This window comes from Trichomycterus rosablanca, chromosome 5, assembly GCF_030014385.1.
Source record: "Trichomycterus rosablanca isolate fTriRos1 chromosome 5, fTriRos1.hap1, whole genome shotgun sequence".
Lineage (NCBI taxonomy): Eukaryota > Metazoa > Chordata > Actinopteri > Siluriformes > Trichomycteridae > Trichomycterus > Trichomycterus rosablanca.
Window position 1 is genome coordinate 36,902,268 of NC_085992.1, and position 19,144 is coordinate 36,921,411.

Below are 19,144 nucleotides of genomic sequence, written 5' to 3' on the forward strand. Positions count from 1 at the left end.
GTCAGCTTTCACGTAAACAAGACACTGAATGCAGAACCACAGAATTAACAAATCACTCATTGTCTGTGGAAAGATCCTCTTTCACTATTTAGCAGAATGAAGAACAGCATAAGCAACGTGTAATACAGATTACTATGATGAATCTAGTAAAAAGCAGACAAATGTTGCCTCCAGAACATTAATTCTCTTTGGACTGCTATAACGTTATAATTTATTTATTTATTTATCAGGATTGTAACGTCATGTTTTACACACTTACTTTACTGGTTACACAAGATTCATCAGTTCACAAGTTGAATGTCAAACACAGTCATGGACAATTTAGTACCTTCAATTCGCCTCACTTGCATGTTTTTGGACTGTGGGAGGAAACCAGAGCTCCCGGAGAACTCCACAAAGAAATGACCCGGACCGTTCCACCTGGGTCCCATGACCTTCTTGCTGTGAGGCAACAGTGCTACCCACCGAGCCACCATGCCGCCCTTAATGTTATAATACTACTGTATAATAGTCCTGAAACTAACATTTCATGAATGTTAAATATTCTTTTAATCTGGTGATTAGAAAAAAAACCCTAAAAAGTGCTCGACTTGATGTCCACCAAACCATTTACAAACAATTTTAGCAGAATGTATGGGGGCATTATTGTTGTGGATTATGGAAATAGTATCATGCAAGTGTATGTGTATTATGTGGTCATATAAAACTGCATTATATTTGTTGGTTGTTATATGAGCATGCAAAGCAAAAATTCAATGATTTCTACAATATGACCCTCCATACAGTTGGCATCAAAGATGGCAAGAAAAATGGGGTTCTAAAGGCATCCTTCAAAAAATAGGTCATATATAGGACCTAGGAGTCAGGGTTTTGGGTTTGTTACACTTTACGCATCTTTGCACATTCGCCTTTTATACAAAATCTGATTTACTTGCAGCCCTGGAATAAATTCCAGCTTTATTAGTTTCACAGTATTCATATTTCCTTAAGATTTAGCCAAATACTTGTTTGGGTTATACTATAAAATACATTATATTTTGCAACTATTATACAAGCTGGCTCTCTATCATTGTCAACCTGCAATTTATACACCACTCATGAGATCTCTGTTAGTTGCCTTATGTTTCTTTCAAAGCTTTTTTTTTTAGCTGATGGACCTGATAAAGCCCCAACAGAACTTAAGCACTTATAGTAATTGTGATTTAGTCAAGTTAAGGAGAAATATAATGTAAATTTGATATTTACCAAAGCCCTTCATGGCTTTTCTAAGAACTTCCACATCCTTCAACGGGTCAGCTCCAGGAAAATCTTGAATGGTTCCTCTAAATCCACGCTAAATGTAAAAAAAAAAAGTGCAGAAAATATAAATGTCTTATCTACTTGTACAACAGACATTCTGTGAAAAAACTACAAAAGAAAGATTTTAATTAGTAAAAATGTGTATGCTTACGTTGATAGCAGGAACTACTGGGGCACCTCCTCCATACGAGGGCATGGACGGATTGGGAGCAGGCACATTCGGGTAGGCAGGCATCGACGGATTAGGTGAAGGGCCTTGTGAAAAACCTGGCATGGTAGGATTAGGTGATGGGGCTTGTGGATAGCCTGGCATGGTAGGATTAGGTGATGGGACTTGTGGGTAGCCTGGCATTGGTTGGCCAGCAGCTGGTCCTCCTGGATAGCCCATCCCTTGTGCCTGGGGCATGCCTCCTCCTGGCTGAGGGGACATGCCAAAGGGCTGTTGGTTAGGATAGAGTCCCCCACTGGGTGCTTGAGGGAACACGGATGGATTTGGTTGAAATCCACCCATATCAGTAGCAATCTGGTTTGCCTGTGATGAAAGGATTAGGAGGCGATAAAAAGAGCACAGATCAAGAGCTGAACAATTTACATGCTAGCAGAGGAGATGCATTAAATAATTAAACATAGATTATTAACACAGGCTTAAAACAATCACATTGACAGAACAGCATTTTGAAATGATAGAGACATGATGAAATGAAGGAGATGAGGGTGAATTGTGCTTCTACAGTCTCTGGTTAGGGGTTTGTGACGATGAATGTGTGTATGATGAGGTTTTTTTAGATAAAGGTCTGTGTATATGAAAAATGAAACTAACTAATAAAAATGTAAAAAGTATCCTGGTTGACTGAATATCTTTCAACCAGGATACTTTTACTGGTGATCACACACCACTGCGTTCCAGCATTTATGCTGCAATTCATGGCAATTCAGACAAAATTTAAACACTGACACTTTAAGTAGACTACACTATAAGTAAAATACATATACAAATAACCTGGTAAAAAGTAAAGTTTTTTTCTTCCATTTTCTATTAATCAGCTTTATATTTATTATGTGTAACTCTGCTTGGTGGTCTGCATAATTATGAATGATTTCACAGTGTGGACATATTACGGGCGGCCCAAGGCTCTTCTAAATTTCCGAAGTACTGTTCATAAATTATTTTATTTATTGTGATTAATTGTGACCAGGGTAGCTCTGATTTTTACTTCTATCCAATAGCATCATTTTTTAAAATTAATTATGTACCTAGTGTCTGGAATGATTATGAGCCAAAACATTAGGACCAGAAAACTAAATTGCTGTGAAAACAGCACTAAGCTGCTGAGACATGGACTCCACAAGACATCTGATGGAGTTCTGTGGTACCTAGTATCAAAACAGTAACAGCAGGTCCTTCAACTTCTATACACTGCAAGGAGGATCCTAAACTGCATGCTAGTGCCATTTCTTGTGCAGATAAGCACATGATGTTTGTCCACAAGATCTTGGGGATTCATCAACCTTCTTCTTCTGTTATGACACCTTCACCTCACCATTACCAGTATTAAGATTAACATTAAGATTTTAGCCACAGTAGATCCATCTGTTGATCCATACCAGACACCATGGCCTTTATGTTCCCTAGCATCTATGAATCTTGGCTGTCCACCAACCTGTTTAGTGGCTTCTCTCTCCTCAGGCAACAGTCAGTAGGTTACTTATGTATTCATGCTGATCATAACTGCTGCATTTAATGTATATAATACTAGTAACTACCGTCAGCCCAACATTTTTTATATAATTGACCATAAAATACACAACTGTTATGAAACAGGCATTACTATGCACATTCTTGGGGGGAGTGATCCTATATATATATATAACTGCAATGTGCAGTTGCAATTACAGTTTCAGCCCTTTTGAACAGGTTTGAACATTTTATCTGAGTTATAGTTATAGAGACACTGTCGGATCTAGCTTAAATAAAAGTTGACTGTGTAGTACTGAATTTTGTTTAATTATCTGAAATCATTAAGTGAAATGAAATGTATAAGTAGAGGCAACTGCAAAGTAAGCAATAACGTTTTCACAGCAATGTACATATATCATCCTCTGTTCAAACATGAGCCAACCTTGTTTGAACAGGTCTTAATTCTAACTGCTCTGTCGGTCTTTCCTGCATTTTTTACTTTTAACCCTTTGATGCACAAGCTAAGCAAACCCCTTCTAATGCACAACATGGGTCAAAAATGACCCATATTCATCCATTCAAGAATATTTTCATATGCACATTTGTCAGTTATTCATGTATTTACTGTCTTAGCTAATAAAAGCTATCTATACTAGAATATGTAAACAGCTAGCAAGCAAATAGTATTGAACATATTCAAGATTCAAGAGCCTAATCTTTGGTTGTCTTTCAAAAGATCAGTAAATATGTTTATGACTACAAACACTTACAAATGTCAGTAGTTTCTGTCAAATTCCATAGTAAATACATAAGGGTCATTTTTGACCCATGTTGTGCATTAGAAGGGTAGTGATACAAAAATGATTTTTATTAAAAAAGCAAAAAATATAAAACTGAAATAAGGATTTGTGATGATCAAAAACAAGTTAATTGAAAAATTCATGGAAGCTTGAATGACGAAATTAATTTATTGCAAAGATATAGAAAATAAAAACTCAGTTGGGTCACTTTTGACCCAGGTTGTGCATCAAAGGGTTAAGCAAGTTTAAACAAAAAGGTGTAACTAGTAAATTGCTGGTTAATTCCAGAGGGAGGGCCCATGTGACTGGTGTTAATTGTAATTAACTGTAATTAATTTTAATATCTCAAATACTGGTTCTGCTGCTCTTGTTTGCCTATACAAAGACTATGTCTTTGAAAGTAAAGCGCAGAACATAAGTTTTAATTCAACAGTAATTTAAAACAGAGAGTTGGGACTGCATGAGAAATGAGAAAGACAAAAAGATTCACAATATCATAAGCAGCAAAATGATAGGTGCATCAGCAGAATAGATGTGATAAATCATTTAACAAAAAAAAAGTAGCCGTGTCAAAATTATGCAAAAGCATGAAGAAATCTGGCTGACAGGCATTATAGAGAGAATCCAAGTACAACTTTCAAATTCAAGGAAAATTTGAAGGAAAAGCAGATTAGTGGGCGGTCTGTAGGTATCATGACAGCGTTTATATAAATGAGATTTCTTAAAGACAAGTAAAAAATAAAACAGCCATGATCTTAAATGCAAATGAGACAGACCCAGAGTTTAGGAATATATTTAGCAATCAAGAAACATGGAAATAATTTTGCTGTTGTGTTCATTTGTTATGATCTTGGGAGGAAATAATATTTATAAAAATACATCTTAGTTCAATTTACTTTAAATTAATTAATTTGCAATCAATTAAAAAACAGTAACCTGTAGAAATAGGGTTACACAACTGAATGGGCAAATGTGAACAAGCAACATACAGTTGACTATATTTAAATCTTAAACTTGAAATAGTTTACTGTAGTGAAAACTTTACTGTAAAAACTTACAAAGATAACTGATAGCTTATGTATTCATTACTACATTAATTGCTGAGTATTTTGTCTTAAATGTATTCAGTTACATATTATACCATAACATGTTTTATTAAAATACATTTAAAAATGTATTAGAAATGTATTTCGAATAATTTTACAATGCACTACTATGCCATATTAATAAAACATAAAATATTTCAGTATTATTTAAAAATGCGTACGATTTAATTACAAATAGAATAGAATATATAGAACGCCTTTATTTATCATATATACATATACAGGTGTACAGTACAATGAAATTCTTTCTTCACATATCCCAGCTTGTTTGGAAGCTGGGGTTAGAGTGCAGGGTCAGCTATTGTATGGCTCTGGAATTGAGAGGGTTAAGGGCCTTGCTCAACCTTTCAACTGATAGCCCAAAGCTCTACCAACTAGGCTACACTGTATTTAAAATTCTGACTAAATACAATTTATCCAGGTTACTCTGGTGTTTACCAGTTAAGTCATTTTAGCAGAATTGCACCGTTCACGCAAAACTTCTCTGTTCCACTCTTTAGACATGGTCAGTAATAATTTTTTACATTTTGGTTACCTCTGAGGTACTTCTAGCTCTGCTCTTGCCACCCAGCTACCAGAAGATGACCACAGCAGTGTTTTATACTTTTCTTCATTAAGTAAGATTTGTTTCAGGTGATCTATTAATCAGTAGCTCATTAACTAGAATAAGGTGTGCCTGTGCTGGAATTCAACAGACACTGGAATGGAATGGCTGCCATACACGTAGAGATACTGACTTCAGAAAAAACTGAAGTGGAATCTTAATCTATTCCACACTTACACATAATACATCCTGATGTTATTAAAAAATTTATAGAATTATTTACCTTAATACAGTTAAATAAGCTTGATTAATAATTTAACTCAGGTAGAACAGTGGAACTGATACAGTGATTAACCTGACCTTGATTGAGTGTAATTGGGTAAAATCCTTCTTATGATTGTATTATGTTTTTTAGTTGGTAAAGGTTCTTTATTAATTAATTAATTAATTAATTAATATTTATATATTGTAATGTTGTTAAAGATTTCAATTTCAGCACATAACTGAAGACTTACCATAGCAGGTAGGTTGCTTGGATTAAAACCAGGCATTCCAGCACCAGGAGTTCCCCATCCACCTAAAACACATGGCAAGATGAGAAAAAAAATTACAATTATGGCCAAAACAAGTAGTGTCCTAATCCCATTTTATTTTATCCAATTTTAATTTGAATTATGCTAAATAAAACCCTACATAATGCCTTATACCAGTACTGATCTGATACGGACATCCTCACACCAACTCAAGTATGAATGTTGTGTAAAACTACAACATTATTACACTCCTGAACTGTAGGTTCAGAAATCTGAAAATAAGTACAGTCTAAAAGTGCACTGATTTTTAAATAGCAAATTCCAATATATTTACAGACAAATAGACCAATGGCAATTTAAAGCATATTTTAGTATGAGTGTAAATAAAATAAAATAAAAATAAAAAGTAAAATGCTTTTCCTCTGATAATTTTTGCAGATATTACAGACTCTCTCTATGCTGATATTTCACAAGTAGCATCTTCATTTAAATGCAGCAAAAATGACCCTAACCTGCTCACAACTAAATCACATTAAATCTCTAATTGGCAAAAGTAAAAAGTAAATAAAAGCTTACAGAATGTGTTGTTGTTATCCATCACAATGCTTCACAGGACCAGTTCCTTTCTAACTCTCCTTAAGATCTGTACATCTCTGTACATCACCCTTGCCCTTTTATATGGTCCATTATTTAAATACTGGAAACAAACCACATTGGTTGAGCCCACTATATTCTAAATATAGTCAATCCCTACCTGCACCTGAAAGCCACAAACAGACTATACAAGGCATTTGACTCTTGCTATTGGGCTCTCTTGTAATGTTTGTGCATCAACATGTCAGTTTATAAGTAAACAGGTGATGGAATTACCTAAATTGTGTAAAACTATACTATATTATATTTCTAGAGATAACAAATATATAATTTTATTAAGGGTAGACGTATAAAAACAGGGCAAAATAATAGTAAATTATAGTAAAATAAAATCCTGCTTGTGATGTTGTAGAACATACAGTGATTGCAATCTAAAGGCAAATCCTTACGTTATTACCTAACAAAACCAGTTACACAAGTTGTTACACCCTCATTAGGAAATGCTTGAGGCAGAAAAGTTCACGTCTTCCCCAAGAGGAGGCTATTATTGAATACACAACAGCGTAATATAACTCATACAATCATGCAGACACATTGCTCTGCCAGTCACCCACATGCAAAACTGAGTCATTCTACAACAGCAGTTTCCATTCATGATGTGTTGTGTTTACAGTAGCACCAAATTAGCAGTTTAGCTTATATTCTAACATGTGATGTCACTCTGAAATAGTGTACCTGAAGGAAGAGAGAACGCTCCTGGCTGACCTGGAAAGGCACCAGGCTGGGGTGGGTATCCGCCTGCTTGTGAAGGATAACCTCCTGCTTGAGGGGGGTAACCCCCAGCTGAAGGAGGGTACGTTCCTGGCTGTGGGGGATAGCCACCAGCTTGTGGAGGGTAGCCACCAGCCTGTGGAGGGTAGCCACCAGCCTGTGGAGGGTAGCCACCTGCCTGTGGAGGGTAGCCACCTGCCTGTGGAGGATAACCAGGATAACTCATCTTTAACTCTGGAAAGAAATGTACAACAGGTTATAAATTTAGCATATACAGTGGTACCTTCTAACTCAACGTCCCCTAAACTCAAAATCTTTTAAACTCAGCGCCCTTAGTTGTACCCTTAAACTCAACGTTCACCTTAAACTCAACGTGTTCAGCTTTTTTTTTTTAAATTTATTTAATTTCAAATTAACAATGAACTTTGCTCAGCGCTTGGCTTGAGTGGTGCAGTAAAACGACATCAAAGTGCGAATATGAGACGAATATACATTTGTGTGGAATAACCATCAAATCCAGTCTTAAAGCGCCCATGTGTATCTGTGTTTAGCTGGAGTTTCCTCACTGTTTCACTTTCAAACTTGTCTTTTACAGCTCAGGGTTCTGAGATATTGTGAAAATCAGCTTTTCCAAGAGAGTCTAAAACACTTATCGTTAAAAAATAGCTTAATGTGACTTAATGTTTTAAAAGGACGACACAGGAACACTAAATTTCTCTTAATTATCACTGCTCATTAGTTCTCTCCACTAATGAAATTCCTCGCTTGTTTTAGTACAATAAGTCATGTTAAGCTTTGTGCACCGGCACAGGCAGCGCAAAAGCTATTGTGCCACTTTTTATGTGAATGCGCTTGTACTGAATGGAATACGGTATTCCAAGATCAAGCATCTCCACAATTAAGAAGCATAAGGAAACAATAAAGAAGTAAAGTTTGGGTTATTTTTATTGTATAAGTGTCAAAAACAACCCCATTATTTTACATTATCCTAAAATTTATGCAGTTCCACAGGAATACCTTGAAACTCAACATCTTTTAAACTCAACACCACTCCCAGAACCAATTAACGTTGAGTTTCAAAGTACCACTGTAGTCAGAACAGAAAGTGAAAAGTTGGGACATGTGGTTGCTCAAGGATTAAATGTTTAGTTTCTTTCTACTTTTCTCAGTTTAATCAAGATTCAAGAAAATTAACAAATTACATTTACTTATACTTTACTGCATTTTACAAAAAAATGTCCCAACTTTTCTGGAAATGGGGTTTGTACTTGTATTTGTTTATTGTAGATTTTCTAGAATTAGTCCAAATACTTGCTGGGTCAAAATACACAAACAGCTATTTAGTGCAACGAGTCAATTGTCTTTGTTCGCGTCATCTTACAGCAGGAAATGTAACGGTGTGCATTACTCCTTGCTCTTACTGAAGACATTACTTTGCTTTTGCCCTTATTGACATTTTGTAAATACTGCTGCTTTCTTAGATCTATTGCAGTATCTCACTATCTTCTTTTGTAGTTTAATTTTGGTAAAGAAGCACTGTGGCTTAGACTGCGTATTAGATGACTTAAGACTGAGTAGCTGATTGGCTGGCATTTGTCACGGTTCCACTTAGCACTCTCTTTCACCAGATGTAGTAAATCTGGTAAGAGAATCATGATGGGTGAAGAGTAAACTCTCCAAACCTCTTCTCCTCTCTTTATCTTTATCAAACGGTGGGCCAGGCCGCCGTTCAGCTCAGACTGTTATCGGCATTTGGTAGAGATATCTTCAATAACAGCAAGGAATCACACACCGGCTGACTACCTTAATGACTGAGCTAAGGATAATTACTCAGCCCCTCACCACTTTCTAGGGTTTGCCTAAGTAGCTCCAATTTCAGGTGCGGTGCACTAGAGCTGCAGATCCTGAGAGTAGTTGTTTGTTTTGAATACAACTGGCCAATCTACGCTTCCTGTGGTGAGATTCCAATTATACTGTCATTAAAAAAAACTGTGGCAGAAAACTCTGAAATACCAAGATGGCCATGACATAGGTTACATGGCTAAATGTATGTGAACACCTGGTCATGAGCTTATTGGACATCCCATTTAGAATCCCAGGCAATAATTTAAAGTCCATTCTTCCAGAAGAACAGTCTCTATTCTTCTGAGAGTTTTTTCATAATTTTTTTAATTGTGTCTGTAGAATCAAAAGAACATTTTAAAGTTTGCCACTGATTTCGGATGAACAGGCCTGGCTTGTAAACAACCTTACAAATCATTCCAAAGATGTCCAGTGTAGTTTAAATTGTCAAACAACGTCTTTATGGACCTCGTTTTGTGCTCAATAGTCCCAGACATACTGCTAGAAAAGTTGAAACATACAATTTATTTTATATAATAGATTTTAGGGCGGCACTGTCGCCTCACAGCAAGAAGGTCCTGGGTTCGATAAGTGGATAAGTGGTTAAGAAATTGAGTGAGTGAGTGAAAGTGAGTAATAGATTTTATACAGCATTTAGAAATGGGTGTAGCTGAAACATCTGAACTCAATAATTAGGATGTATGTTCACATGCTTTTGGCCATATAGTGTCCATGCCCCTATGAGTTTTGGGACATGTACTTTTGAACTCAAGTAAAACTAAGTTTATATTTATAACATAATTATAAGAAGGTTATATAACGCAGTAATATTATCACTTTTACCTCACATGACATTTGATCTATCTACTGAAGACAACCAAACTACTTCTTCTTATTGCAAATATCTAGAGCAAATTTGAATACGAATTTTTGTGTTCTGGTACTCATTGTTTATTTTTTAGGATTGGATACTTTCCTAAAAAAACACAAGAGCTTTCCTTTTAAAAGACTTAAATTTGCTCCCAACATAAGTGAAGTGCGGAAACTAAAAAGCATGGTTTACCAAACATACAAGCATTAATGTAAAAAAAAAGCACTCTGTCATGCATATGCTTGCACATTTATGTTCAACAAGCTTAAAATCTACAGTTGCAAAGACAACATGTTATCTGGCATAAATGCAGTAGAACCTGATACAGTACTAAGCTTTGCCAGGTATTAAGCCTTTTAAATCCAAAACATCTTACAATCTGAGGTCGACATCCCAAATGAAAACAGATTAAAATGTTTCTACTAATCTGTGCTATGTTTTCATTTGTTTTTGTCTGTTCTTTTAATTTTTATCTTTGTCCAATCAATTAGTTTTTTTTTTCACTTAATTGTGGGGTTTCTAATTATAAGAAAATATATTGGGTCTAAAATACATATACACTACACTAATATTTAGTATTAGTCATTATTAGTCATTAAAATGCACCAGCACAACTTGATTAATCTTGTTGGTTGGATAGTTAACAACACAGTTAGGCAGAATTGGTAGAGTGTAATCACAGACTTTTCAATACAGTCCACATATACATAATAGGGTTAAGGTCAGAACTTCGGAATAGGTTTTTCGACTGAAATAAATCTTATCTAGTTGGAATACCAAATTGTGTCCTATATCATAAACTCCTCGCTGACAGTTTGAGGTTGTGTAATGAATTTCAGGTAGTCTGTCTTTTTTATTATTCTGTATACCTTCTGCAATGCACTTGTTTCACTGGCAGCAAAACTGAATTTAGAGGGTTTTTTTTTTTTTTACCTGGCAAGGCAGAATAATCATATGCCACCTGTTCTCAGTGCTGAACATTGATTGCATGCTTTTTAACCCGCCTTGGTTACAAAAGTTTACCAATATGTTTCTCACTGTCCAGGACATGTTAGATAGAGCTCTATAGACTACTATGTGATGAATCATGATCTCATGATCACATAATCCTGCAGCATGTTTGTTTGGTTTGTCACTTAAATCTGAATGTTTAGGAAATGTTTTAAAGATTACAAATGCAGGTTGAGACATTATCAGCATCACACTGTACAAAGTTGTGATATAATGTAAAATGCAATAAAAACAAAAACTGACAATAAAAAACTGACATTTTTTTTTATTAAAATGACTTTTCATGCTTTGTCCCAACAACTTGATAAGATTTAGTGTAAATCCAAACAATTTTTGAATTTAATGCTTCCAAGAGTCTCAAAAAAGTTGGGACGGGGCAAAATAAGGGTGAGAATTATATTAAATATTGTAGTTATGCAGTAAGAAAAGATTACACAATATGCAGATGAACTGCTACTAGGTGAGGGTTTCATGATTGGGTATAAAAGGAGGATCCAAAGGCTTAGTCCTTGCAAGCCAAGATGAATTGAGGCTCACAACTTTTTTTCAGATCAGATTTCGTAAAACTAAAATGCAAATAATTTAGGTCTTTCACCATCTACTGGACAGAACACTGTAAAAAGATTAAGGGGAACCCAGAGAAATCTCAGTCCTCAAAGAGCAAGACCAGAAACTATTCAAGGAGCATTATCTTAATGCCTTTAGATGACACTGCATGAGAAACTGTCATGCTACTATGTTATATATAATCTCATGGGTTCAGTACTTCAGTAAACTGTTATCACCGTCTGCCACTGCACCAAGAAATGTAATCAAAAGCTACCATCTGTCATGATATGGGAGTGCATCAGTGCCCTAAGTTTTTGAAAAGATCATCAATTAAATGTCAGTGAAAAAAAGAGCTTGGGGTAGTCCAACCAAGCATTTCAGCCTCACAGAGTGTGCAGGTGACAAACACACACAGCACAATGAGCCAGCAGCAAAGTGGCCCAGCTGACATTTAAAGGTCTTCATTAAGCAAATTAACGCTTAATGAAGAGCAGAGACTGCCTGATTTCTAGAACTGGCACTGTTAGACATCTCCACCTCCATGCCCCCTGCTGGACACAATGGCATGGCAAGTGGTCATAATACTGTAACCTGCAACCCCTGCCAAACTCTACGGCCTTAACAAATCACATATTCTTTTTTTTTTTTTTTTTTTTTTTACAAATTGAATTTTACAAATTGTTCCAACTTTTTTAGAAATGTGGTTTGTATGTGTCTAGCAGGTGCCTTTTCTAATCCACTGTATTACACATTTTGGTTCTCACTGTTTGTCTTGCCCTATTTAATCAAAAACTTAAATGTACATTTAGCATTTAGGTTAAACAAGATTCACAGAATAGCTAAAGCAAAGCAAAGCTGCAGAATAAGAATACTTTAACTTTACAGACTCCGACATTAATGCTAGACTCTTACAAACATCTTTTATATATGAAGTAGCATTAGTCCTTAGAACCTTGGAAATTAAAACAAATAATGAAAGTAATAGAGGAAAGGTAAAAATGATTGATTGACATTATTAGCATTGTACTGTTAGCAGTAGTTAATCTCATCAAGCAAAAAACATCAAGCATACTGACTAAATCTTTAAATTGTTTTAATAATTTTTCTTTTTTTTTGTTGATTTAAATATGAGGCCATAAACTCCTAGCCAATTTGCTTGGTTTGACACTTTAAACTTTCTCTAGCAAATGTCTGAAATGTGTATTAAAAAGTAAACAGGAAAAATGTGAAGAAGTTTATATGGTGGGTGGTCACTGTTTTACATATACAGCATAATGACAGATTTATGTAAAAGTAAACCTGAGTAAGGTTACAGGTAGCACTAAAACAACTAATCAAAAACTGCTAACTGCTAAAACTGTACACCAGTAAATGTGTAAAGATACTTATTTCGTCTGTGAAAAACAAGAATAAACAGGTTAAAATATATAGGATTGTTTTATTAACTGAGATTACATAGATATGTTTTGATTTACTAAAACTACTTTATGAAACCCTGAGGTATTCACAGCACTGTAAATACAGTGTACTACAGTTCCACCAGCAAAGTAGTTCTGATTAATGATTTAAATGCTTTATCTAATGTCTGCTACCCACACTGTCACCAGAAATCACCTCAGAGACACAGATAATAAGGTCTGTCAGAGGCTTTGCATTTTCTAGCCACATAAACCTTGACATTTGAATATAGGTGCGCATGTAAGCTAACTGTTAGAGCAGTCCTGCCACCAACAGTCCTGTATGACTAATGCATGCTGAAAGACAACTATTGTGCTGTCATAAACTTCCACTGTAAAGCGAACAGTGAGCAAACACAGAGCAGCTGAATAGGTGAAGTGTGAAAATGAACACCACACCTGTACATTACAATGTCAAAATACACTTAGTTACCAGTTAACTGGGACCAGACCATGCCCATGACCGAATAGGAATAGGTTTGCCAAATCTCTGTATTTTTGAAAAGTTGTTTTCCAGCGTAGTAATCAGTAGATGTACTGACACATACAACATAGAGGTTCTTAATTAGATTCAGGTCTGGGGAATGTGAGAGCCAGTCAGTGGCATTAATACCTTATACTTAGGGTTAGGGTGCCTATTAGTGAGGTAAAGCCCATCAAAAAAAGTCAAACTTACTACACATATGTACACATGAACACACATTGAGTTCCTGGTTTTAATTAAGTTTACTGCCCATTTGTCCGTGACGTGCTTATTAGTGAGGTAAAGCCCATCAAAAAATACACACACACTTGCGCGCGCGCACACACACGCACGCACACACACACACACACACACACACATACAGTGTATCACGAAAGTGAGTACACCCCTCACATTTCTGCAAATATTTCATTATATCTTTTCATGGGACAACACTATAGACATGAAACTTGGATATAACTTAGAGTAGTCAGTGTACAACTTGTATAGCAGTGTAGATTTACTGTCTTCTGAAAATAACTCAACACACAGCCATTAATGTCTAAATAGCTGGCAACATAAGTGAGTACACCCCACAGTGAACATGTCCAAATTGTGCCCAAATGTGTCGTTGTCCCTCCCTGGTGCCATGTGTCAAGGTCCCAGGTGTAAATGGGGAGCAGGGCTGTTAAATTTGGTGTTTTGGGTACAATTCTCTCATACGGGCCACTGGATATTCAACATGGCACCTCATGGCAAAGAACTCTCTGAGGATGTGAGAAATAGAATTGTTGCTCTCCACAAAGATGGCCTGGGCTATAAGAAGATTGCTAACACCCTGAAACTGAGCTACAGCATGGTGGCCAAGGTCATACAGCGGTTTTCCAGGACAGGTTCCACTCGGAACAGGCTTCGCCAGGGTCGACCAAAGAAGTTGAGTCCACGTGTTCGGCGTCATATCCAGAGGTTGGCTTTAAAAAATAGACACATGAGTGCTGCCAGCATTGCTGCAGAGGTTGAAGACGTGGGAGGTCAGCCTGTCAGTGCTCAGACCATACGCCGCACACTGCATCAACTCGGTCTGCATGGTCGTCATCCCAGAAGGAAGCTGACGCACAAGAAAGCCAGCAAACAGTTTGCTGAAGACAAGCAGTCCAAGAACATGGATTACTGGAATGCCCTGTGGTCTGACGAGACCAAGATAAACTTGTTTGGCTCAGATGGTGTCCAGCATGTGTGGCGGCGCCCTGGTGAGAAGTACCAAGACAACTGTATCTTGCCTACAGTCAAGCATGGTGGTGGTAGCATCATGGTCTTGGGCTGCATGAGTGTTGCTGGCACTGGGGAGCTGCAGTTCATTGAGGGAAACATGAATTCCAACATGTACTGTGACATTCTGAAACAGAGCATGATCCCCTCCCTTCGAAAACTGGGCCTCATGGCAGTTTTCCAACAGGATAACGACCCCAAACACAACCTCCAAGATGACAACTGCCTTGCTGAGGAAGCTGAAGGTAAAGGTGATGGACTAAACCCAATTGAGCACCTGTGGCGCATCCTCAAGTGGAAGGTGGAGGAGTTTAAGGTGTCTAACATCCACCAGCTCCGTGATGTCATCACGGAGGAGTGGAAGAGGATTCCAGTAGCAACCTGTGCAGCTCTGGTGAATTCCATGCCCAGGAGGGTTAAGGCAGTGATAATAATGGTGGTTACACAAAATATTGACACTTTGGGCACAATTTGGACATGTTCACTGTGGGGTGTACTCACTTATGTTGCCAGCCATTTAGACATTAATGGCTGTGTGTTGAGTTATTTTCAGAAGACAGTAAATCTACACTGCTATACAAGTTGTACACTGACTACTCTAAGTTATATCCAAGTTTCATGTCTATAGTGTTGTCCCATGAAAAGATATAATGAAATATTTGCAGAAATGTGAGGGGTGTACTCACTTTCGTGATACACTGTATATACATATACAGTGTATCACAAAAGTGAGTACACCCCTCACATTTCTGCAGATATTTAAGTATATCTTTTCATGGGACAACACTGACAAAATGACACTTTGACACAATGAAAAGTAGTCTGTGTGCAGCTTATATAACAGTGTAAATTTATTCTTCCCTCAAAATAACTCAATATACAGCCATTAATGTCTAAACCACCGGCAACAAAAGTGAGTACACCCCTTAGTGAAAGTTCCTGAAGTGTCAATATTTTGTGTGGCCACCATTATTTCCCAGAACTGCCTTAACTCTCCTGGGCATGGAGTTTACCAGAGCTTCACAGGTTGCCACTGGAATGCTTTTCCACTCCTCCATGACGACATCACGGAGCTGGCGGATATTCGAGACTTTGCACTCCTCCACCTTCCGCTTGAGGATGCCCCAAAGATGTTCTATTGGGTTTAGGTCTGGAGACATGCTTGGCCAGTCCATCACCTTTACCCTCAGCCTCTTCAATAAAGCAGTGGTCATCTTAGAGGTGTGTTTGGGGTCATTATCATGCTGGAACACTGCCCTGCGACCCAGTTTCCGGAGGGAGGGGATCATGCTCTGCTTCAGTATTTCACAGTACATATTGGAGTTCATGTGTCCCTCAATGAAATGTAACTCCCCAACACCTGCTGCACTCATGCAGCCCCAGACCATGGCATTCCCACCACCATGCTTGACTGTAGGCATGACACACTTATCTTTGTACTCCTCACCTGATTGCCGCCACACATGCTTGAGACCATCTGAACCAAACAAATTAATCTTGGTCTCATCAGACCATAGGACATGGTTCCAGTAATCCATGTCCTTTGTTGACATGTCTTCAGCAAACTGTTTGTGGGCTTTCTTGTGTAGAGACTTCAGAAGAGGCTTCCTTCTGGGGTGACAGCCATGCAGACCAATTTGATGTGTGCGGCGTATGGTCTGAGCACTGACAGGCTGACCCCCCACCTTTTCAATCTCTGCAGCAATGCTGACAGCACTCCTGCGCCTATCTTTCAAAGACAGCAGTTGGATGTGACGCTGAGCACATGCACTCAGCTTCTTTGGACGACCAACGCGAGGTCTGTTCTGAGTGGACCCTGCTCTTTTAAAACGCTGGATGAACTTGGCCACTGTGCTGCAGCTCAGTTTCAGGGTGTTGGCAATCTTCTTGTAGCCTTGGCCATCTTCATGTAGCGCAACAATTCGTCTTTTAAGATCCTCAGAGAGTTCTTTGCCATGAGGTGCCATGTTGGAACTTTCAGTGACCAGTATGAGAGAGTGTGAGAGCTGTACTACTAAATTGAACACACCTGCTCCCTATGCACACCTGAGACCTAGTAACACTAACAAATCACATGACATTTTGGAGGGAAAATGACAAGCAGTGCTCAATTTGGACATTTAGGGGTGTAGTCTCTTAGGGGTGTACTCACTTTTGTTGCCGGTGGTTTAGACATTAATGGCTGTATATTGAGTTATTTTGAGGGAAGAATAAATCTACACTGTTATATAAGCTGCACACAGACTACTTTTCATTGTGTCAAAGTGTCATTTTGTCAGTGTTGTCCCATGAAAAGATATACTTAAATATCTGAAGAAATGTGAGGGGTGTACTCACTTTTGTGATACACTGTATATCACATTTGTTTTTTTAGATGGGCTTTACCTCAGTAATAAGCACGTCATGGACAAGTGGGCAGGGTCAAGAAGCAAAGTTTACTATCAACTCAATGAAACCTAGAAACCCAGAGAATGTTATATATATAAATATAAATATATATATATACACACACAACCATACATACACACACACACACACACACACACACATATATATATATATATATATATATATATATATATATATATATATATATATACGTATATATATATACACACACACATAAACACACATAAACATACATACATACATTTTACAAAGCGACTTACACAGTGAGCGGAACACAATGAGCAATTGAGGGTTAAGGGTCTTGCTCAGGGACCCAACAGTGGCAACTTTTTTTTGTGGTGGCGGGGCTTGAACCGGCAACCTTCTGTTTACTAGTCCAGTACCTCAACCACTGAGCTATCACTGTGTGTATATATACACACCAGGGCCGGCGCTAGGGGGGGGGCTGAGGGGGGCATTGCCCCCCCAAATTGTGTCTTTGCCCCCCCAAGCACAATGCAAGCAACGGCTATTTTTAAAATTATCTCTGAACCAATCACAAAAATGCATTTTGTTTTACAGTGTTAAGATATTTCCTTGCTTATTCCTGATTGGCTCTTTGAGTCATATAAAAATCGGCAGACTGCCCCAAACAGTTCAGTTCGGCAGTATATGTTCTGTTAGTGTGAGCGAGAGGCAGGTATACTGGTAAACACTTTTTTTTTTACAGAATTAGTATTCTTTTGTTTTCTTTATATTTTAATTTCCCAATAATATAAATATTCTCACTCATTCCTATTTCCACGTTTGAATATTCTCAGTCTGTGTGTAGGTACATTTGTCAGCTTTGACTTAAATTTGTATTAAAGCCTTTCAAGAAATAGAGTTGTTCTATTAGTAATGGCAATTTAATTAAGGGCGCGTATTAAAATGAAATACAATTAGATAATCTTTTTTCTCCATTTACATAATCAACATGTATTTTTTAATCATTGGGTTTTAAGTTTAAGTTCGAAAACATGCATTTTTATTTCTTTACCTCATACATCACTTTAAGCCAGTATCAATAGCTTGGCTGTCATCATTCATGCACAAATCAAGCCTTGAATATATTTCTGGCTTCAAAAACATGACTATCAACATGCCCCCTCATTAGGTTTTACTGCCCCCCCCAAGCAAAGCAGTCCAGAACCGGGGCTGATACACACACACACACACACACACACACACACACACACACACACAATATATATTATCTCTCTCTGGCTTTCACTGAGTTACATATATATATATATATATATACACACACACACACACACACACACACACACACACACACACATATATATATATATATATATATATATATATATACAGTGTATCACAAAAGTGAGTACACCCCTCACATTTCTGCAAATATTTCATTATATCTTTTCATGGGACAACACTATAGACATGAAACTTGGATATAACTTAGAGTAGTCAGTGTACAACTTGTATAGCAGTGTAGATTTACTGTCTTCTGAAAATAACTCAACACACAGCCATTAATGTCTAAATAGCTGGCAACATAAGTGAGTACACCCCACAGTGAACATGTCCAAATTGTGCCCAAATGTGTCGTTGTCCCTCCCTGGTGTCATGTGTCAAGGTCCCAGGTGTAAATGGGGAGCAGGGCTGTTAAATTTGGTGTTTTGGGTACAATTCTCTCATACTGGCCACTGGATATTCAACATGGCACCTCATGGCAAAGAACTCTCTGAGGATGTGAGAAATAGAATTGTTGCTCTCCACAAAGATGGCCTGGGCTATAAGAAGATTGCTAACACCCTGAAACTGAGCTACAGCATGGTGGCCAAGGTCATACAGCGGTTTTCCAGGACAGGTTCCACTCGGAACAGGCTTCGCCAGGGTCGACCAAAGAAGTTAAGTCCACGTGTTCGGCGTCATATCCAGAGGTTGGCTTTAA

The 19,144-nt window shown here is 37.5% G+C and overlaps 1 protein-coding gene across 2 annotated transcripts in view; it reads right to left on the minus strand.

Moving 5' to 3' along the window:
- anxa11a (annexin A11a) overlaps nucleotides 1-19,144 on the minus strand; it is a 35,711-nt gene that overhangs the window by 15,053 nt on the left and 1,514 nt on the right. Inside the window, exons 2-5 of one of the 2 annotated variants that reach the window (XM_062995132.1) lie at nucleotides 7,290-7,559; nucleotides 5,943-6,004; nucleotides 1,451-1,717; nucleotides 1,246-1,333 (exon numbers count right to left, since the gene is read on the minus strand). In XM_062995132.1, the coding sequence (XP_062851202.1) occupies nucleotides 1,246-1,333; nucleotides 1,451-1,717; nucleotides 5,943-6,004; nucleotides 7,290-7,551 (679 nt within the window). In that variant the 5' untranslated portion in view covers nucleotides 7,552-7,559. Of the gene's footprint in view, nucleotides 1-1,245; nucleotides 1,334-1,450; nucleotides 1,832-5,942; nucleotides 6,005-7,289; nucleotides 7,560-19,144 lie in introns of both variants that reach the window. The other variant, XM_062995131.1, reaches the window with a different exon arrangement.